A 21,846-nucleotide genomic window follows, 5' to 3' on the forward strand; every position below is an offset into this window, starting at 1 on the left:
TGTCAAATGTCATCAAGATCTGTCATCAGCATAAATATATGAGATCAACACCAACGACTGAATCAATCATGCTAAAGGAGCAATAAAGAGATTAAACAGCATCGGTGCCAACAATGAACCACGTGGCACTTCACTAGAAGAGGGGAAAACAGATTAGTCTGTTTTCCAGAGAACTATGAAAGATCTGCCAAGAAGGCAGGACTCAAACCATGCCAACACAGAACCATTGATCCCTATATCCTGGGGCCTAAGAGTAGGTGATGATCCACCAAGTCAAAAACCGCCAAGCGGTGCAATGAAAGAAGTAATACAACCTTTATTACGTTAAATTAACCACAGGTTCCTCACTTCTGCTGCTAATGACAAATAACCCAGCCTTTAGTACATTGATCACATCCTACCCGTCATCTTTTTTTCATGATTTTGGTTAAGCAATAGCTTATTTTTAAATAACCACTGAACAGTATTATTTCATTCCTGATCTGCCTTAGGCACTGCTCCTTTTATAATTTTACTGAAAGGACAAGTAGCTGGAAATTATAGTAACATAGTAAATGATGGCAGATAAAGACCTCTACGGTCCATCCAGTCTGGCCAACAAGGTAAACTCATTACACATGGTATGATGTGATACTTCACATGTATACCTGATCTTGATTTGTCCTTGCCAATTTCAGGGAAGGTGCACCTCACAGGCTAGACGAGCACTTTCATGTCCCTTTGCCTGTTGATATAGGCTACTACCATCACATAGTCAGAAAGGACCCGAACAGCCTTCACCTACAAGGCATTCCTGATGGCCCTCAGCTCCAGGCGATTTATCAACCACGTTGTCTCCACTTGAGCCCACAGGTCTTGGGCCTTCTGGCCCAGACAATGATGAGATCCCCAACCTGAGAGACTGACATTAGTGGTCACCACCACCCATGCTGGTGTTGCCAGAGAGATGCCCTTCCTCAAGTTCTCTGGAAGAAGCCACCAATGCAGACAATTTCGCTTTGGCTGTCCAAAGAAGACAGAGAAAGTAGTCAGCTAAAGTGGGGTACCAACGACTGAGCAGTGCAACTAGAGCGGCCAAATATGAAACCTCTGCTAGGAAAGAACATCCACTAGCACTTGCATAAAATCCCATGCCCGATCACAGAGTGCTTGGAGGGGGTGTTTGAAATATTTGGTCTTAGGCTTTAGTGGGAGGTGGGTCTTGGTTAGAAAGGAACTGTCGGAGGGGGGGATAGTAGGGGGGTATCACCTGCCTTTGTATGTCTGGTTAGCTTTTAGCTATTGTTTTGTATTTTCTACATCATAAATATAATAAACATTGTTTAAAAAAAAATCCCAAGCTCGAGGGTCTGGGAGAAGGAGCAGACTGGACACCTGGGTAACAATCGTCTCCTCCTGGATATTGAACATGACCCAGAGATATTCGAGGGACTGAGAGGGAGTCAGATGACTCTTGGAGAAGACCACCCAACCTGAAGATCCATCACTCTGGCTGTCACTTGAACACTCCCTTTTGCAAGAGAAAAATAAGACATAAGAAATAAACAAAGCACTTACAGAAATGGAGCTCCCAGTGGTACTTTGTTGGCAGAAATAATCTTGCTGCCTACAGCAGCGCTCTTTGTCCCTTTCTGGCAATGATCTAGTTCCCTTTGGTTTTTTTTTGGTTTTTTAAAGAGATAGGAGATTAATATTTTGTTCCCTGACCAGGAAATGCCAGCTAGGTAATTGGAGAGGGGGGTGATTTATGTCCATGCTGACTTCATACATTTCAAATTCTTGCTGACCTCCTTCCAGTCTGCTCTTTTACTTGCCAAACAGGTCTATTACATCCAGTTGACAAATTCTCTTGGCTCAAACCCTCGACATCTCTTTGCCACACTGAACTCTCTCCTCAAAGTGCCTTCACCTCCAACCCCCTCTTCACTTTCCCCCCAGACTCTGGCTGAGTACTTTCATGATAAGGATCACAAAATTAAACTTGAATTCTCAACCAGGTCACCTCCACCTTTTTTTTTTTTGTTGTTACATTTGTACCCCGCGCTTTCCCACTCATGGCAGGCTCAATGCGGCAGGCAATGGAGGGTTAAGTGACTTGCCCAGAGTCACAAGGAGTTGCCTGTGCCGGGAATCAAACTCAGTTCCTCAGTTCCCCAGGACCAAAGTCCACCACCCTAACCACTAGGCCACTCCTCCACTCCAGCTCTCCTTCCCTTAGTCCATTCTCTCAACCCTCCAACCCCTGCCTCCTTTTCTTCCTTTTCTGAAATCACTGAAGAGGAAACTACACAACTTATTTCCTCCTCCAAACTAACTACCTGTTCCTCTGATCCTATTCCCACTCATCTACTTAACACTATCTCTCCTACTGTCATCCCTTTTATCTGTCATATTCTCAATCTTTCACTGTCCACTGCGACTGTTCCTGATGCCTTCAAAACATGCCGTAGTCACACCACTCCTTAAAAAACCATCATTGGACCCTACCTGTCCTTCAAACTAATCGCCCCATCTCCCTCCTCCCTTTCCTATCCAAGATACTTGAACGTGCTGTTCACCGCCGTTGCCTTGACTTTCTTTCATCTCAAGCTATTCTTGATCCACTTCAATCTGGCTTTCACCCCCTTCATTCAACTGAAACAACACTTGCTAAAGTCTCCAATGATCTGTTCCTGGCCAGATCCAAAGGTCTTTATTCTATCCTCATCCTTCTCGATCTATTTGCTGCTTTTGACACTGTTGATCACAGCCTACTCCTTGATACGCTGTCCTCACTTGGATTTCAGGGCACTGTTCTTTCCTGGTTTTCTTCTTATCTCTCCCAACGTACCTTTAGTGTATACTCTAGTGGATCCTCCTCTACTTCTATCCTACTGTCAGTTGGTGTACCTCAGAGATCTGTCCTGGGACCTCTTCTTTTCTCCATCTATACTTCTTCCCTTTGTACTCTGATCTCATCCCATGGTTTTCAATATCATCTTTACGCTGATGACTCCCAGATCTACCTCTCCACACCAAAAATCTCAGCCGAAATCCAGGCCAAAGTATCAGCCTGCCTGTCTGACATTGCTGCCTGGATGTCTCAGCGCCATCTGAAACTAAACATGATCAAGACTGAGCTTCTTATCTTTCCCCCTAAACCAACCTCTCCTCTTCCCCCATTCTCTGTTTCTGTGGATAACACTCTCATCCTCCCTGTTTCATCAGCTTGTAACCTTGGGGTCATCTTAGACTCCTCTCTCTCCTTCTCTGCACATATTCAGCAGACTGCTAAAACCTGTCGTTTCTTTCTCTACAATATCACCAAAATTTGCCCTTTCCTTTCTGAGCACACTACCAGAACCCTCATCCACACTCTTATCACCTCTCGCTTAGACTATTGCAACTTGCTTCTCACAGGTCTCCCACTTATCCATCTCTCTCCTCTTCAATCTGTTCAAAATTCTGCTGCACGACTAATATTCAGCCAGTGTCGTTATGCTCATATTAGCCCTCTCCTCAAGTCACTTCACTGGCTTCCTATCTGTTTCCGCATACAGTTCAAACTCCTCTTATTGACCTATAAGTGCATTCACTCTGCAGCTCCTCAGTACCTCTCCACTCTCATCTCTCCCTACATTCCTCCCCGGGAACTCCATTCACTGGGTAAATCTCTTTTATCTGCACCCTTCTCCTCCACTGCTAACTCCAGACTCCGTTCCTTTTATCTTGCTGCACCATAAGCCTGGAATAGACTTCCTGAGCCGGTACATCAAGCTCCATCTCTGGCTGTCTTCAAATCTAAGCTAAAAGCCCACCTTTTTGATGCTTCTTTTAACTCCTAACCCTTATTCACTTGTTCAGAACCCTTATTTTATCATCCTCACTTTAATATTCCCTTATCTCTTGTTTGTCCGTCCTAATTAGATTGTAAGCTCTGTTGAGCAGGGACTGTCTCTTTATGTTCAAGTGTACAGCGCTGCGTACGTCTAGTAGCGCTTTAGAAATGATCAATAGTAGTAGCCCCTGGACTGACATAAATCACTACCTCATAACCCTGAAATGAAGTTCTGGACCTTCCCTCATTCTACATTATTCTACATTATACAAGTTAAAATCCCCAGCCACTATCAAATAATCAAACTGTATCAACAATCTAGAAACAATCTAAAATCCCATTACATTCCTACAGATTCATTGCTGTAGACAATATTAATTCAGAAACTAGATTAGGCCCATAAGGTATTGCAGGTTAGAATATAACAATTTACTGCCTACACCAATGCATGATAATATATCTCATGCATATTCATTGTGGATAGCCTGGAAAAAAAAAAACAGTCAGGTAGTCCCTGAGAAGTGGGTTGAGAACCACAACCACTGGCCTACACAACTATCAACAACTTTTCTCCTTACTTTCCTCTACAATAATAATGAACACTGAAAACTTGGAAAATTTCACAATCAAATCATGGTTTTATAATTTCAAAACAGAAAATACCAAACTGTAAACCTGAGACAAGTGATTGAAAATAATTTCATATTTATTTTCTATATTGTTATGATTTAATTTTAAAAATTCACAATAAAGAAAACCAAAAATATGCAACCCAAATAATCTGGTAGTCAAAGGAAAGTAAACTGCTTTTTCTTAGAGGGTACATATGTGTGCACATATCAAAAGCTCTCAAAGATGATAGTTCTTTAGCAAGTTCACGGTCTAAGAATCCTCTTAGACATCAATTCAGTTCAAGAAATAATTTTTCCTAATTACAATTTGAAATTAAAAAAAAAAAAAACTAACTTTAATGTTTGATACAAGAGAAACAGTAATTGCTAAAATTTAAACAGCACAGCACTTACAGTGAATATTCTCCTGCCAGTCCGATCAAATGTTACACAATACACAGACGATAAGTGCCCTAGAATTCGTTTGTGCATTTTCATATGCTGATACACTGGAGTTGGAACAAGATGTTCAGCTCTGTACTTTCCATTCAGACTTCTTGCAAAAAGTGTATTTGCTACAAATAAAAGAGAAATATCAGAAAATGAAAACATGGAAATTAAACACTATAATTAGAACTTCTGATTTTATGTTTTAACCAGTACCAATAAAACACCTCCAATGGGAAAACAAATTGAAATAGGTGTTTATTCACCTGAAAGCATCATTTCCCCAAGTACTCTCTCACCCCTGCCCTGCCTTGTTTTGTATCCTTTGCTCAGTTTTTGTGCTTTTTCTGTGCTGATGACTCCTGAGTCATGCAAACTTCCATGTTTAATTTCACCAGAAAAGAAACAACGCAATAATCACTGATTTTTGCATGCTGAAAAAAAAAAAAAAGTAATAATTAGCTGGAAAACCTATGGGCCCTGATTAGTAAGGTGCGCTGTTTCAGCGCACGCAAAAAATTAGCATTCGCTAATGCTAAAGTCATCCATATATTCCTATGTGTGTCTCTAGCGTTAGCGCATGTTAATTTTTAGCACTCGCTAAAAACGCTAGCGCGCCTACAGCACGGCTTAGTAAACAGGGCCCTAAATTTACAAACACTAGGAAGGTAAAATTAATCCTTATCTGATAATTTTCTTTCCATTAGTCCCAACAGATCAATACAGAGAAAATTGGGTTATGTCCTCTACCAGCAGGTGGAGACAGAGAGAACGCCAGAGCTCTGCCATAAAGGGTACTGTGCAGCAGTAAGAGACAATGTAGAAAAGTATCAAACTCCTGCCTCTGACTCAAGCAAGTAGATCATCAGCGGCTCTGTGGTCAATGGACCGTGGACATCCTCCCGTGATGTGAGTCCCCATTAAGCGATGTTCTCAAGACCTGCAAAGCATTCTCTGTGGGGAAGCATCAGAAAGAAACACTATACTCCAACACACTATGACTTAAAAGGAAAAACAACAAAGGGTGGGCCTCTAGATTGATCTGTTGGGACTAATGAAAAGAAAATTATCAGTTAAGGACTAATTTTGCCTTCCATATTGTCCCACAGATCAATCCAGAGACGAGTGGGATGTACCAAAGCAGTCCCCAAGTCGGGTGGGACCTCAAAGACAGAACACACCTCTACAGGACACGTCAGCACCAGAATCCACCAAAGGAGGCAGTGCACTGGTCAGGCAAAAAGATGGAAAAAGAAAAAGGCCTGGCATTCGGAGACAGAACCAGACCGAACGAAACGGAACCAGATTCAAGAAAGCTTGGAGCCAACTACGGGACAGGCCCTGACAGCAGCAGCTAACTGCCAGATCCGAAAAACTCTGACCACCCATAGGTGGGTTCGGCCAGCTAGACAGTGATGAAGGCCTTCCTGCCAGAGACGGAGCACATCTCGAAATCAGAGCCGTGCTCTGGCAAGACAACCAGCGAGGAGCCAAGGACCGACCGCCAAGGGAAAAGAAATTCCGCCAGTCAGAGAAGGTACCCATTCCGCCATCCAGGAAGGAGGCAAGGCTCACTCACCGCAGACGGAGTAAGGCTGGCCAACCAGAGATGGAGGCAGAAACCCCTCCCACGCCAGAGGCAGCACCGAGTGCGACAGCCACTCATAGTCCCAGCTGGCACCAAAGCCAGAATCGACTGCCAAAGACTGGACCAGATTGATTGCCTGAGCAGAGCCCAGTCCAACCAACAGCTACAGAGCAAAGGAGGACCGTGAAACACGGGAAAAGGTCCAACCGATATAGGAGGGGTAGCTCTACTCCCAGAAAAGCAGCACGGAAGAACCTGCTGAAGCGGTGCCCAGCGAACCTGGAAACATGAGACAAGGCTCATGGAATACTGGAGGAGAGCTGAAGACAAAAATGGGCTTGACCTCCAGAGACTATGGAAGGCCCGAACCTTGCTGTCAGAGGAAAAATCACCATTCAGTAACAGTGCAAGGCCTGACATCCAAAGATGGAACAGCACCCATCCTCCAAGCCTGAGCAAACATCGGTATGCAATGTCACAGGCCCGACCGCCCCACACAGAGAAGGCTCATCCTCCATAGATGGAACAAATCCAACGTCTCGAGACAAAGTCCCAATATCTGCAGACAGGGCAGAAACCAACCCGCAGAGGTGGAGCAAAGGTCGATCTACCAAGCTGGAGCAAGGCACTACAGTTAGGGCTGGAGCAAGGAGTAACAGCCAGCGAGGGTGCCACACACCAAGCCACACTCCCCACTGAAGCCAGAACAAGGCTCTACTTGCACAGAAGGACAAGGGTCGACAGACAGGGACTAAGCCAGGCGTGATAGTCCGAGATACCACCAGAGTCTGCACTAGGCCAACCATCCAGAACGAGGCCAGGAGCAGTACATTCCACAACGGGACAAGACTCGAGCTCCCAAGGTGGAGCATAGCATGACAGAGAATGGGTGTGCCTTGATTCCTAGAGCCTAATTCAGGCTCCAGAGCCAAAGGAGCAACGCTCCGAGATGGAACAAAGCTCGAAATCCAGTGATGAAACAAGGCTCGATGCTCCAAGTCGGAGCAAAACTCGATGCCCAGAGCTAGTTGACATGAAAAGATGGGCAGGAGTCCGACAGTCTGAGACGGAGCAAGGCCTGACCTCTAGAAGGGGAGCAAGACCCGACCCCCAGAGCTGGGTCAAGGCTTGACATGCACAGCAGGTCTACGAGCTCTATATCCAGAGAGGAAGTCTCGACCTCCAGACTCTGGCCCCATCCCAGCGATGGAGCAAAGGCTCGCCATCCCAGCAATGGAGTAAAGGCTCACCATCCCAGCAATGGAGCAAGGCTCGACATCCAGCGATACAGCAAGACACCCAGCGGAGTCAACATCCAACGATGGATCAAGTTGGTGAAGGGAAACCAGAAACAGAGAATTTACTACTTCCTGCAGGGATACAGACCCCGTCCAGAGGGCCACCACCAAAAACATTTTGGGCTCAGAGGTAGCATGGCTACAGGGCAAGAAAAGGTACAGGCCCTGCTTAGGAGAGTCCGAGACCACACCGCTGGTGTGCAATGAGAAAGTAGCAAGATACCACAGCCCAGTCTCTGAATCAAGAGAACAGTCTACCTATCGCTAAGGGGGCCCCAACACCTACCAAAAGGTGAGAAAGAGAAGTCTAGAATGACCCCAGATGGTCACACCAAGCCCGAGGGCAGGACCCAGCTGCCACACTGTGAGGACAGTCACTGCTAGTCAAGGAAAGCAGAAACCTCAATATGCTTTCCGTGGAGACCTATGTGATGCAACTAGGGTCAGGTGTGCTAGGCAGAAGACAGGGGGGGCTCAATGCCCAGGCCAGGCCTCTAGTCCTTAGAACACAGGACTGCTGTAACAGCAGGGTAGGTCAGACAACCCTGTTACAACCCTAGGAGTAATTACTCCTCATCCAGAACACACCGGCTACAAGCAAGAACCAACTTAACTGAGCACTGCTAAACATATGCCTAATGGACAACTGGCAAAAAGAAAAGGAATAAGGACATAAAAGGCTTGACGAGAAATAGCAGCCCAACTTGTGCAGGGCTGGTTGGGGGGGGGGGGGCGCTACAGTTTTCTAGATACCTGAACCATAGCATGCAGCATGACTAACTCCAAGGGGAGGTGGGACGGTTATAAAGATACTTGGCTGTTGTCCTCAGAGAACACCTGCTACAGGAAAGTAACTCCACTTTCTCCAAAGACAAGCAAGTATCGTTACATCTAGGAATCCCTAGCTACCAGGCTCACTGAAAACAGCAGTAGGACAATAGAGACTTGAACAAGACTATGTTGAACCAATTGACCTGAAACTATATATACACTGGTTGCAGAGATGCAGCCTACAACTGAATAAAAATGAGCCTAGGAAGGTGGAGTTGGATTCCAGATGCCAAACAAATTCTACAACACAGTCTGCCCAAACCATCATGCCGGGTATTCTGCTTGAGGCAGTAATGAGACGTGAATGCATGGACTGAAGACCACATCGTAGCCTCGCGTATCTCAATAAAGGCTGACCTCGTGGGCTACAGACGTAGCTATGGCTCTGACACTGTGAGCCGTGACATGACCCTCAAGAGTCAGCTCAGCCTGGGCGTAAGTAAAAGGAGATACATTCTGCTAGCCAAATGGATAAAGTGTGCTTACTGACAGCTGTCCCCATCTGATTGGGATCAAAAGAAATAAAAAGCTGGAATGACAGTCTAAGGGCTTTAGTCCACGCCAGATAGAAGGCTAAGGCTCGCTTGCTGCCCAAGCGATGGGCATGAGCTTTTGGGAATAATGTTGGCAGAATGATTGACTAGGAAGGAACTTAGGATGTGTGCATAGAACTAACCTGTTATGATGAAATCTAGTGTATGGTGAATCAGCTACTAGAGCCTGAAGCTCACTAACTCTGTGAGCTGAAGTGACCGTCACGAAAAACAATATCTTCCAAGGTCAGGTACTTCAGATGACAGAAATCTAGTGGCTCAAAAGGAGCTTTCATCAGCTGGTTGAGGACGATGTTGAGATCCCAGGACACCATGGGAAGTTTGAGAGGGGGCCTGGTCAACATCAAATCTTGCATGAAGAGAACAAGGCTGTACAGAGACAGACTTGCCTGCCACCTGATGGTGATAAGCATCAATTGCAGAGAGGTGAACCCTTACAGAATTGGTCTTTAAACCAGACTCGGAGAGGTGGAGGAGGTACTCAAGCAATTTTTGTGTAGGACAAGATAGCAGATCTAGGGCCTTGCCCTCACACCAAACAGAAAACCTCCTCCATTTGAACGTGTAACACCTCTTACTAGAATCTTTCCTGGAAGCCAGCAAAATTCTGCAGACACCCTCAGGCAGTTGTAAGGAGGCAAATTCTATGCTCTCAAACGCCAGGCTATAAGGGCCAGGGTCTGGAGACTATAATGTAGAAGGAACCCCTCGTTCTGCATGAGGGTTGGAAAACAGTCCAACCTCAATGGATCTTTGGAGGACAACTCTAAAGGCGAGAGAACCAGATCTGTCTTGGTCAGTGGGAAGCAAATAAAGTCATGGTTCCCTGATCTTGCTTGAGTTTCAACAGTCTTCCCTATGAGAAGATACACATAGAGGAGACCTTTCCCCAATGAAGGAAGGCATCTGATGAGCAACCACTGGAGAGACTGTTTCAGCTGTGGCATGACCTTAATGAAATCCACTAGGTTCCCCGTGGCCTGATGTCAAAGAAAAGCTAGGGTGTAACATGTACTGTAGAGGCCACGTGGCCTAACAATCTCAACATCTGCAGAGCTGTTACCTGTTAGCTGCTGCAATTTGATTGGTGATCGCCATGAGGGCAGTCGCTTAATCATGAGGAAAGAAGGTAGGTCTGCACTCTGTATCTAGCAGAGCTCCTATGTAACCCAACTGCCAAATGGGATGGAGATGGGACTTCAGCTAGTTGATTACAAACCCTAGGAGCTCCAACAAATGTACAGCTCTCTGCACTGATGCTTGAACACCCTCCCGTGATGTGCTCTTAACCAGCCAATTGTCCAGGTAGGGAAACACATGTACTCCCAGTTTGCACAGCGATGCTGCAACTACTGCGAGACATTTGGTGAGCATGTGGGTGTGAATGTGAGGCCAAACTGCAGGATACAGAACTAAGTGGTGCCCCCTACTAAAATTCTGAGATACTTCCACTGACTGGGAAGTATCTGGGTGTTGGTATATGCATCCTTCAAATGCAATGAGCAAAGTCAATTGTTTTCCTGAATCATGTTTAATATGATGTGGCTACTGAAACGAGTGAAGCCTTATCTCCCACTCAACACTTTCCGGAACCTGATACAGTCTACTGTTATTACCCACGCCGACTACTGCAACAGTGTCTTTTTAGGATGCAAAACCCAAATACTGAAGAGACTCCAAACTGCCCAGAACATGGCTGCCAGACTTATTTTTGGCAAATCAAAATTCGAAAGTGCATCACCTCTTCGAGCAAAGCTTCACTGGCTCCCCATCAAAGAAAGAATAAATTTTAAGGTCAACACAATAACCCACAAGATTATCCACGGCGAATCCCCTGGCTACATGAATGAATTGATCGACCTCCCTGCTAGAAACAGATCTATTTCATCACAAACTTACCTTAACCTACACCTTCCCAATTGTAGAGGAATTAAGTACAAGACCTACTACGCATCCAGTTTCTCCTTTTTGGGCAGCCAGCTTTGGAATGCTACACCCAGACCAATCCGATTAATAAACAACTTCTTGCCCTTTAGAAAAATGCTGAAAGCTCATCTCTTTAAGCAAGCCTACCCAAATGCCCCAACCTAATCTCGCCAACTTCCACCCTCAATTCTGTTCTGACTTAAATACCAACCTCCCATCCTTCTCTTTCCATCTCTCCTTAATTTTATCCCTCCTTACCCTTTCTCCCAAATTACACTATCCTATCCTGTCTACCTCTTTTATCCTAGTCATATTTTATCTAGCTCAACTTATCATACACTACTAAGCCCAACTATACATTGTTTTACTACTGTTTTATTAAAATTCTATTAACTTTGTATTTCAAATTACTATGAAAGCCGCATTGAGCCTGCATTATGTGGGAAAGCGCGGGGTACAAATGTAATAATAATCATAGAGAGAAGGGTGCCCATGGAAATCATCTTGAACTTTTCCTTGGCCAAATATTTGTTCAGGGCCTTTAAGTCTAGGATGGGGTGAAATCCCCCCATTTTCTTAGCTATGAGGAAGCCCCTGGAATAGAATCCCTGTCCTTCATGCCCTGGTGGGACAGGCTCGACTGTGTAGGCCTTGAGAAGGGCGGAGATTTCCTCTGTAAGTACCTGCTCATAGTGGATAATCTGGAGGTGTTAACTGCAAATTGAGAGTGTATCCCACTCAGACTATTTGGAAAACTCACCAGTCAGAAGTTACACAGAGAGTTGTATGGGGACAGAAATTTCACCCATCCCTACCAGCCCTCTGTACTAAAATAACCCGACTTGTGGTATAATAACCCAACCTATGTACATTTTTGTACTAAAATAACCCGACTTGTGGTATAATAACCCAACCTATGTACATTTCCCAAAGCTGACATGATCCACTTGATAAGTAAAATAAAATATTTTTTCTACCTTTGTAGTCTGAGCATGTTATTTTTCCATCTAATTTTGTCACTGTCTTCTGCTTTTCTCCACTTTACCCCCTTGCCTTTCCAAGGTCTCCTATTTGGCATGTCTTCTTTCTCCATGTCTGCCCTCCATCTTCCCCGTGTCCCTATCTGTCCTGCCCAGCACCTCTTTTTTGTGTCCCTGTTCCCCGTCTATCCCCATGTTCAGCATCTGCACTTTTAGTGTCCCTATACTCCCCTTATGTTCAGCATTGCCTTTATGTGTCCCCGTCCTTCCCCCTATGATCAACAATGTCCCTCTATGTTCCTGTCTCATCCCTTTTACAGCATTGCCCTGTGTCCCTGTCTCTATTTTCACTCCATGCCAGCATCTCGTCTGTGCCCTGATCCTCCCCTGCTCGTACTCAGTCTGACATAATTCACTCCAGCTCAACAGGGTCCAAACACATCTCCCTCCCCAGGATCCAGCACATATCCCTCCAGCCCCAGCCCCCAGGGTCTAGCACATCTCCCCCCAGCTCCAGCCCCGGGATCCACCATATCTCCCTCCAGTCCTAGCCCTAGCTCTCCAGGGTCCAGCGCATCTCCCCCAACCCCAGCCTCCAGGGTCCAGCACATCTCCCTCAAACCCAGCCCCCAGGGTCCAGCACATCTCCCTCAAATCCAGCCCCCAGGTTCCAGCACATCTCCCCTCAACCCAAGCCCCCAAGGTCCAGCACATCAAACTCTAGCCCTAGCTTTGCAGGGTTCAGGACATCTCCCCACAGCCCTAGCCTCCAGGGTCCAGGACATCTCCCCCCAACCCATCTCACTCCAGTCCTAGCTGTCTGGGGTCCAGCACATCTCCCTCCAGCCTCAGCCCCCAAGGTCCAGCACATCTCCCTCTCTCTCATTCCCACTACCCTCAAGTCCAGCATCTCTCCCTCACCACCCCCCTCGTCCTCCCCAAGTTCTAAAATAACCTGTTTCATTAGCTGGCAGCAGCGGCAGCAATTAGAACATGCTGCTGTCTGGCTTGCATTGGGGCCTTTCCTCTGCCAGGTCCAGGCAGGCCCCGGCATAGGAAATGTCCCGATGTCAGCTAGAGCAGCTTGTTTTAATCGCTGCCAGCCGGCCAAGGAAACAGGTTAGACTCTGGGACCAGGGAGGAGATGGGGTGGTGGTGGGGAGGGGGGAAGAGAGGCAGGATTCAGAAAGTGGAGGAGAGGGAGAGAGACACTGGCTGGATCTGAGCAGGGAGAGAAAAGGACTGTGGACACTATCGAGCTCTGAACTAAACTACCGAAGGACCACCCCTCCCCCCCCCAAAAAAAAAAAAAAAAACCTGAGTCCATCCCTACAAGATTCCCACGACCCTGGAGGGGTTCCCCATGGGATTTCCGCGACCCTGGAGGGGTTCCCCATGGGATTTCCGCGACCCTGGAGGGGATCCCCATGGGATAACCGCGACCCTGGAGGGGATACTCGCAAATCCCATTCCCGAACAGCTCTCTAGTTACAAGAGGACACATGTCTTGGAAAAAAATTTTAACCTCCCTCCTACCAGCAGGTTGTCTGGAACGGACACTTTTGACAGAGACTAAGCTCTCCTAGAGCCAGTCAAAAGCTTGCCCCTGCTTTTGCCTGGTGAGCAGGTTGTGACTTCTGTGGACGTTGCTGGCGGTAATGAGAAGACTGGGGCTGGGGCTGCTGCTGAGGATGGGCAGAAGAAGTAAGCCTATGTCTTTGAGAGTAGTAGGAACTTCAAGGTCAGGCAGGAAACCTCCTAGTACAGGAGGATGCAGGAGGTGGCCGCTAGTAGAGGGACTGGATGGTGTCAATATATGTTTTGATGAGGTCAACGACCTCCTCCAACTTGTTCCCAAAAGGGTTGTCTCCCAGCAAGGTAACATAGTACATGACGGCTGAGAAAGACCCGCACGGTCCATCCAGTCTGCCCAACAAGATAAACTCATATGTGCTACTTTATGTGTATACCTGACCTTGATTTGTATCTGTCATTTTCAGGGCACAGACCGTAGAAGTCTGCCCAGCACTAGCCCCGCCTCCCACCACCGGCTCTGCCACCCAATCTCCACTAAGCTTCTGAGGATCCCTTCCTTCTGAACAGGATTCCTTTATGTTTATCCCACGCATTTTTGAATTCCGCTACCGTTTTCATCTCCACCTCCTCCCGCGGGAGGACATTCCAAGTATCCACCACTCTCTCCGTGAAAAATACTTCCTGACATTTTTCTTGAGTCTGCCCCCCTTCAATCTCATTTCATGCCCTCTAGTTCTACCGCCTTCCCATCTCCGGAAAAGGTTTGTTTGCGGATTAATACCTTTCAAATATTTGAATGTCTGTATCATATCACCCCTGTTTCTCCTTTCCTCCAGGGTATACATGTTCAGGTCAGCAAGTCTCTCCTCATACATCTTGTAACGCAAATCCCATACTATTCTTGCAGCTTTTCTTTGCACCGCTTCAATTCTTTTTACATCCTTAGCAAGATACGGCCTCCAAAACTGAACACAATTCTCCAGGTGGGGCCTCACCAACGACTTATACAGGGGCATCAACATCTCCTTTCTTCTGCTGGTCACACCACTCTCTATACAGCCTAGCAACCTTCTAGCTACAGTCACCGCCTTGTCACACAGTTTCGTCGCCTTCAGATCCCAGATACTGTCACCTCAAGATCCCTCTCCCCATCCGTACATATCAGACTTTCACCGCCTAACACATATGTCTCCCGTGGATTTCTACTCCCTAGGTGCATCACTTTGCATTTCCTCGCATTCAATTTTAATTGCCAAAACTTAGACCATTCTTCTAGCTTCTGCAGATCCTTTTTCACGTTATCCACTCCCTCCCAGGTGTCCACTCTGTTACAAATCTTAGTATCATCTGCAAAAAGGCAAACTTTACCTTCTAACCCTTCAGCAATATCACTCACAAATATATTAAACTGAATCGGCCCCAGCACCGATCCCTGAGGCACTCCACTACTCACCTTTCCCTCATCCGAGCGAATTCCATTAACCACCACCCTCTGGCGTCTGTCCATCAACCAGTTCCTAATCCAGTTCACCACGTCGGGTCCTATCTTCAGCCTGTCAAGTTTATTCAAGAGCCTCCTGTGGGGAACCGTGTCAAAAGCTTTGCTGAAATCTAAGTAGATTACGTCTATAGCACGTCCATGATTCAATTCTCCGGTCACCCAGTCAAAGAACTCAATGAGATTCGTTTGGCACGATTCACCTTTGGTAAAACCATGTTGTCTCGGATCTTGTAACTTATTGGCTTCCAAAACTCACTATCCTTTCCTTCAGCATCGCTTCCATTACTTTTCCAATAACCGAAGTGAGGCTTACCGGCCTGTAGTTTCCAGCTTCTTCCCTATCACCACTTTTGTGAAGAGGGACCACGTCTAATCCAACGGAACCTCTCCCGTCTACAAGGATTTATTAAACAAACTAGTAAAAAAGGCCCGTTTCTGTTTGTAAGGAAACGGGCGCTAGCAATGGTTTTGTTTTGTTTTTTTTTGGTATCTGTAGAGTTGTTAGTAAAGTGTGTGTGTTTGAGTGTGTGTCAGTGAGACACAGAGAGTGGAAAAGAGTGTGTGTGTGTGTGACACAGAGCTACAGTGTGCCAGAGTATGTGTCTGCGTGTGTGCATGACCCCCTCATTCTGTCAGATGTGCAGTTACCCCCACCTTTTGTGTTTGAAGTTCTGGGACCACAGGGGCGAGCAGTGAGTCTGAGTGTGAGTGTGTGTGTGTGTGTCTGTCTCTGTGTGTGTGTGTGTGAGAGTGTGTCTGTCTCTGTGTGTGTGTGTGTGAGAGTGTGTCTGTCTCTGTGTGTGTGTGTGTGAGAGTGTGTCTGTCTCTGTGTGTGTGTATTTGTGTATGTGCATGACCCCTTCCTTCTGTCCATGTTGCAGGGTCGTCCCCTCCCCCCCATGTGTTTGTATTTTCAGTAACTTTTCCTTGTTTTAATCCTGCGATTGTGCTCTTTTGTCCATGCCCTCCATCCATCCATGTGTAACATTTGTCCTCTCCCCTTTCCCTCTCATTCTGTTCTCTCCCCCCTCTCCATGTGTTTTTGTCTGTCTCCCCTTGAAGTTCCAGGCCCCTCTCTTTTCCTCCCCCCCTCCCTGCATGTGAGAGAACATGTGTGTGTGTCAGACAGAGAGTATGTGTGTTTGAGAATGTGTGTCACACAAAGAGTGAAAGACTGTATGTTGTGTGTGTGTGTATGACCCCTTCCTTCTGTCTGAGGTACAGGGTAGTTCCCCCCCCCCCCCCCTGGTTTTTCAGTTCCTTTTCTTTTTTTTTTTTAATCTAGTGATTGTGCTCTTTTTTTTTTTTCCTGCCCTTTCTCTCCCATAAGTGTACCTGCTGTTAGGAAAGTTGGTCCGTCTGCTAGGCTTCAAGCAGCTTGCATTATAGTCGACCCCTGCTGATACGCTGGAGGCTGTGTCTTCACCTTTGTTTTTGTTAGTGCGGGTCCAGAGGGCTGTTCAGCTTCCTGCTGCTTGCTGAGGTGCCCGGAGCCTGTGTGTTCACTTTTTTTTTTTTTTTGGTTAGTGCAGGACTGGAGGGCGATTCAGCTTCCTGCAGCTTGCAGTGTGGTCGAGGGCCCCTGCTGAGTTGCCCGGAGGCTCTCTCTTCACCCTTTGGTTTTTTTTTTTTTTTTTTTTGTTACTGTGGGTCTGGTGCCTTTTTTTTTGCACGTGCCAGCAGCCAGTTCCTGCGTTCAGCTGTGTTTGTTGATGTCATTGAGTTCGATGCTGCCTAGTAGACCACCTGCTGAGGGAGCCACGGTCCCAAGCATTAGAACGTTGGAGGTGAGTTTTATTATATAGGATCTTTAAGAGGACCCGCCAGAACCTCTCTGAGCTCCCTCAATATCCTGGGGTGGATCCTGTCCGGTCCCATGGCTTTGTCCATCTTTAGATTTTCAAGATGTTCAAACACAAGGTACATCCACTAGCCTCTCCTGAACCATAGGTACAAGGTCAAAGACACTAAGCCGTGAAAGTATGCATATTCCCAAGCCCGAAGCAGAGAGTCTGGACACTATATGAATTTATGCTCAACTATTTTTGATACTCTTTCTGCCTCTTAGCCAACTGATGAAGCTCAGCAACCTGTTCCTATGGCAGAATGTCTGCAAAGTCTAGCACACTACGAACCAAGGACTGCAGGTAAATATTTATGTACAGCCAGTAGTCCTGGATGTGGGAGACTAGCATAAAGGCCTGATAAACCTTTTTCCCAAAAGAATCTAAGGTCTGGCGGGCACCAAAGCATAAGACCTGAACTCATAGCCCATTTCAGAGCGGATTAGACCACCAGGGAGTGGTGTGGCAACTAGGCCTTCTTGAATCTGGGAGACTTCTTTATCCAATATATGGAACCCACCTTCTTCCGTATGACCAGCACAGAGAAAGGGGTCTTCTAATCTTCATCTGTGCATCCCGGAGAGTCTTGTGCAGAGGGACTGTCACAGCATCTCTTGCTGGAGAATCATACTCCAGGACTTGAAATAACTCAGTCCTAGGTTTGTCCTCCATTTCCAACTTACAGGGAATAGCATCCACCATTTCCTTAACAAAATGAAAAAAGGAGAAAGACTCAGCTGGAGACTTTCTTCTCTCATCAGGTGGACAGGGGTCTGAGGGCATACCATATGACCCCTCCTCGGAAAGGTAGTCTGATCCTCAGTCTCCCATGACCAGTCCATATCAGACTTAGCAAAATAGTCCTGATAGGACTCCTGAGGCTGCACATGTCTTGGCCGACTGAAAGGATGTCCAGGCCTTGGGGTTCAGCGCCAAGGTGTCGGCTCACAACTCGATATCGAGAGACTCCTCTCCCGATGTCAAGTGGTGCCATGCATGTAGAGGAGCCAATATTGATGCCTCTCAAGGCAATGGGGCCAGAGACTGCTCCAAAGGTGATTAATGGGCCTCGGGACCAAAGCGGCTGAGCGCTTCAGCTGGCAAAAGTACCCTTGATGCCTGAGCACTTTGGAGTTGTACCCAACCTGGAAGACGTACTAAGCCAAGTCAACAAAGTAGTAAATCACCTGGACTAGATGGCATGCATCCAAGGATACTGAAAGAACTCAAACATGAAATTGCTGTTAGTAATCTGTAATCTGTTAAAATCATCCATAGTACCTGAATATTGGAGGGTGGCCAATTTTTAAAAAGGGTTTCAGGGGCGATCCATGAAATCACAGACCAGTAAGCCTGACACCAATGCTGGAGAAAATAATGCAAACTATTATAAAGAATAAAATTACGGAACACAAACAAACAGGACTGAATGTGACAGAGTCACTATGGTTTCAGCCAAGGAAAGTCTTACCTCACCAATTTGCTTCATTTTTTTGAAGGTGTGAATAAACATGTTTCAAGTTTATTAAAGACTTTCTATCCCGCCCAACAGAACGAGCTATCTGGGCGGTTTATAATCTGTAAAACAGGGGAGAGAAGAGAAGACGATATACAAAGAGACATTTTGAATACAACGGGAAAGGTGGAAAAACTCCATTTTCTATAGGAAAGATGGGGGAAAAGGTCAGTACATTAGGAGGGGAGAACAGTTAGTTGGTTTGTTGCAGAACGATTATAGGTTACATTGTGTCAATCTCAGTTGGCAAGATTGTGTATAAGGGGTAAGGTAGTATAAAGAGGAATCTGATAGCAGTGTCTTAGACTAACTATAGGCGATGCCTGTCCTTAACTCTAAGACCTAAATGGAAAGAATTACAGTAGTCCAACTGTGATATGATTACAGAGTGAATTAGAATATTGATAGCGGGGGAGGGGGGGGTTTAGTAAAGGTTGGCTAGAACTGACGAGACATAATTTATACAAAGTTCTTTGGACTACATTAGAAATCTGCTCATGGAAGGATAGAGAGGAATCAAAAAATAATTTATAGAAAGTTCTTTGGATTACATTAGAAATCTGCTCATGGAAGGATAGAGAGGAATCAAAAATGAAACCTAGGATGCGTGTGGAGTGTACTAAAGTCACTGTAGTGTTAAGAAGAATAGAGGTAGCAAGTGAAATATGGCCTGTTAGTGTGAAAATTAACGCTTTAGATTTCTTTGCATTGAGAACCAAACGATTGTCTGCTAGCCGAGAAGTAATGGAGTTCAATCGTAAGTTGATGGAAGAGATACCCTGAAGGTAGAGGGTTCAATTGAGAAGAGAATTTGGATGTTGTCTGCGTATACAAACATAGAAAGATCGAATGATTGAGCTAAGGTGAGTAGCGGAGCTAGAAAGATGTCAAAAAGTAAGAGGGAAAGAATTGAGCCCTGAGGGACACCTGTCGAGTGTGTGAAAGATTGAGATTAAGAATTGGCTGAGCAAATTATGTGTTCTCTGTTAATGAAATAGGAAGTGAGCCAATCATAAATTGTATCGGAGATTCCAACAGATTGTAGACAGGAAAGCATGGTAGTGTGATCAATGAGATCAAAAGCAGATGAAAGATCAAGGCAGTTAGCAAGACAGATCTTGATTTATCAAGATAGTAACAGATAGTATTTAGGACTGCTAGTAGAGATGTTTCTGTACTGTGGCTCTGTCAGAAACCAGTTTGATTAGGGTGTAAAACGTTGGTTAGGGAAATGAATGCTGTAAGTTGGGTGTGTACTAGGCTTTTGGTAAGGAATGGTAAGTTGGCAATCAGTCTGTAGTTAGATGAATCAGTGAAAAGAAGTTTGGAATCTTAATTTTTGGGTAGACAATGGCATATTTTCAACTTTGGGGTACAACTGTTTTCAGTGATACAGAAATCATAGAATGTAGAAAAGGCTATAGAAGCGAGACGTTTTTTAACCAGAAAAGTTGGTAAAGGGTATAAGGAGGAAGTTTTGCTAGCATCTGGGATATTGTTCTAGCTAGATCTTGTTTTGAAGGGATGTGAACGTTCAAGAAAGTATGGCTGATGTAGTGTATCTAGCTTTCCAGAAAGCTTTTGACAAAGTTCCTCATGAGAGACTCCTGAGAAATTAAAGAGTCATGGGATAGGAAGTAATGCTCTGTTGTGGATTAGGAATTGGTTATTGGACAGAAAACAGAGAGTAGGTTTAAATGGTAGGTTTAAATGGTCATTTCTCTCAATGGAGGAGGGTGAATAGTGGCGTGCCACAGGGATCTGTACTGGGACCGATGCTATTTAACATATTTATAAATATGGAAATCAGATCGAGTAAGGTGATTAAATTTGCAGATGACACAAAACTAATCAGGGTTGTTAAAAAAACATGCGGATTGAGAAAAATTGTAGAAAGACCTTAGGAAACTGGAAGACTAGGCATCCAAATAGCAGATGAAATTTAATGCAGACAAATACAAAGTGATGCACATTGAGAAGAATAATCTAAATCATAGTTATCTACTACTACTTAACATTTCTAGAGCGCTACTAGGGTTACGCAGCGCTGTACAATTTAACAAAGAGAGACAGTATCTGATACTAGGGTCCACCACTCAAGAAAAATATCTAAGTATCGTAGACAATACGCCAAAATCTTCTGCCCAGTGTGCAGCGACGGCCAAAAAAGCAAACAGGATGCTAGGAATTATTAGGAAAGGGATGGTAAATAAGACAGAGAATATTATAATGCCTTTGTATGTCTCCATGGTGCAACCTCACCTTGAGTAATGCGTTCAGTTCCAGTTGCCGTATCTCAAAAAATATAGCAGAATTAGAAAAGGTTCAAAGAATAGCAACCAAATTGATAAAAGGGATGGAACTCCTCTCGAATGAGAAAAGGCTAAAGAGGTTAGGGTTCTTCAGTTTGGAAAAGAGATGACTGAGGGTGAATATGATTGAGGTCTACAAAATTCTGAGTGGTGTAGAATGAGTAGAAATGAATCGATTTTTTACTCTTTCAAAAAGTACAAAGACTAGGAGACACTCAATGAAGTTGCACAGAAACATTTTTAAAACAAGAGAAAATATTTTATCACTCAATGAATTAAGCTCTGGAACTTTCTGCCAGAAGATGTAGTAACAGCAATTAGCTTATCTTGGTTTAAAAAAAGGTTTGGAAAAGTTTTTGGAGAAAAAGTCCATAGTCTGCTATTGAGACAAACATAGGGAAACCACTAATTGTCCTGGGATTGGTAGCTACTATTTGGGTTTCTACCAGGTACTTGTGACCTGGATTGGCCACTGTTGGAAACAGGATACTGAGCTACATGGACAATTGGACTGACCCAGTATAACTAGTCTTATGTTCTTCCCTCAGCATGGCCCAGAGAACCAGTCATCAAGGACAGGCATTGGTAATGCTAGGGCCAATATCGGTGTGGAGACAGCCTGCTGAGTTGTTGGTGCCAAATTAGAAGCAGGGTCCCAGCTGCACAGGGGCAAAAGCGAAGGAACTAGTATAACAGAGGGGGAGCAATCCTCTTAGGTGCCGCAAGGCCGATGCCCTGGAGCTCCATGCACCATGGGACAGATGTCGATACTTCTTGACCTTCTTCTGATGCCCAACACCGGGGTCCCTCGGTGCTGATGAGTACATCGTCAAATTCATAGATATCCTCAGTGTCAGGTCTGACATAGATAGGTCACAGGGCTTGCTACTAGCGCCCGACTTCAAGGGAGGTGGAGACCTCCTCAATGGCAGTGCACTCCCAGTGTAAGACCGTGCCTTGGCAGCCATCGGGGTTAATGCATCCGATGCCGATAGACCAGACTTGGAGGAACCAAAAAGTTCCCTCTGGTGGGCCCAACATGCTGTGTTCTTTTCTTCATTTTTAAACAGAGAACACAGTTAGAT

The 21,846-nt window shown here is 45.4% G+C and overlaps 1 protein-coding gene across 1 annotated transcript in view; it reads right to left on the reverse strand.

The window, feature by feature from the left end:
• The window catches only part of PHIP (pleckstrin homology domain interacting protein), an 863,049-nt gene that overhangs the window by 766,352 nt on the left and 74,851 nt on the right, over window positions 1–21,846 (reverse strand). Inside the window, exon 6 of the mRNA XM_030199061.1 lies at window positions 4,843–5,003. Within this exon, the coding sequence (XP_030054921.1) occupies window positions 4,843–5,003 (161 nt within the window). The remainder of the gene's footprint in view (window positions 1–4,842; window positions 5,004–21,846) is intronic.

The sequence above is a fragment of the Microcaecilia unicolor genome, chromosome 3 (assembly GCF_901765095.1).
Source record: "Microcaecilia unicolor chromosome 3, aMicUni1.1, whole genome shotgun sequence".
In the NCBI taxonomy this organism is placed as follows: Eukaryota; Metazoa; Chordata; class Amphibia; order Gymnophiona; family Siphonopidae; genus Microcaecilia; species Microcaecilia unicolor.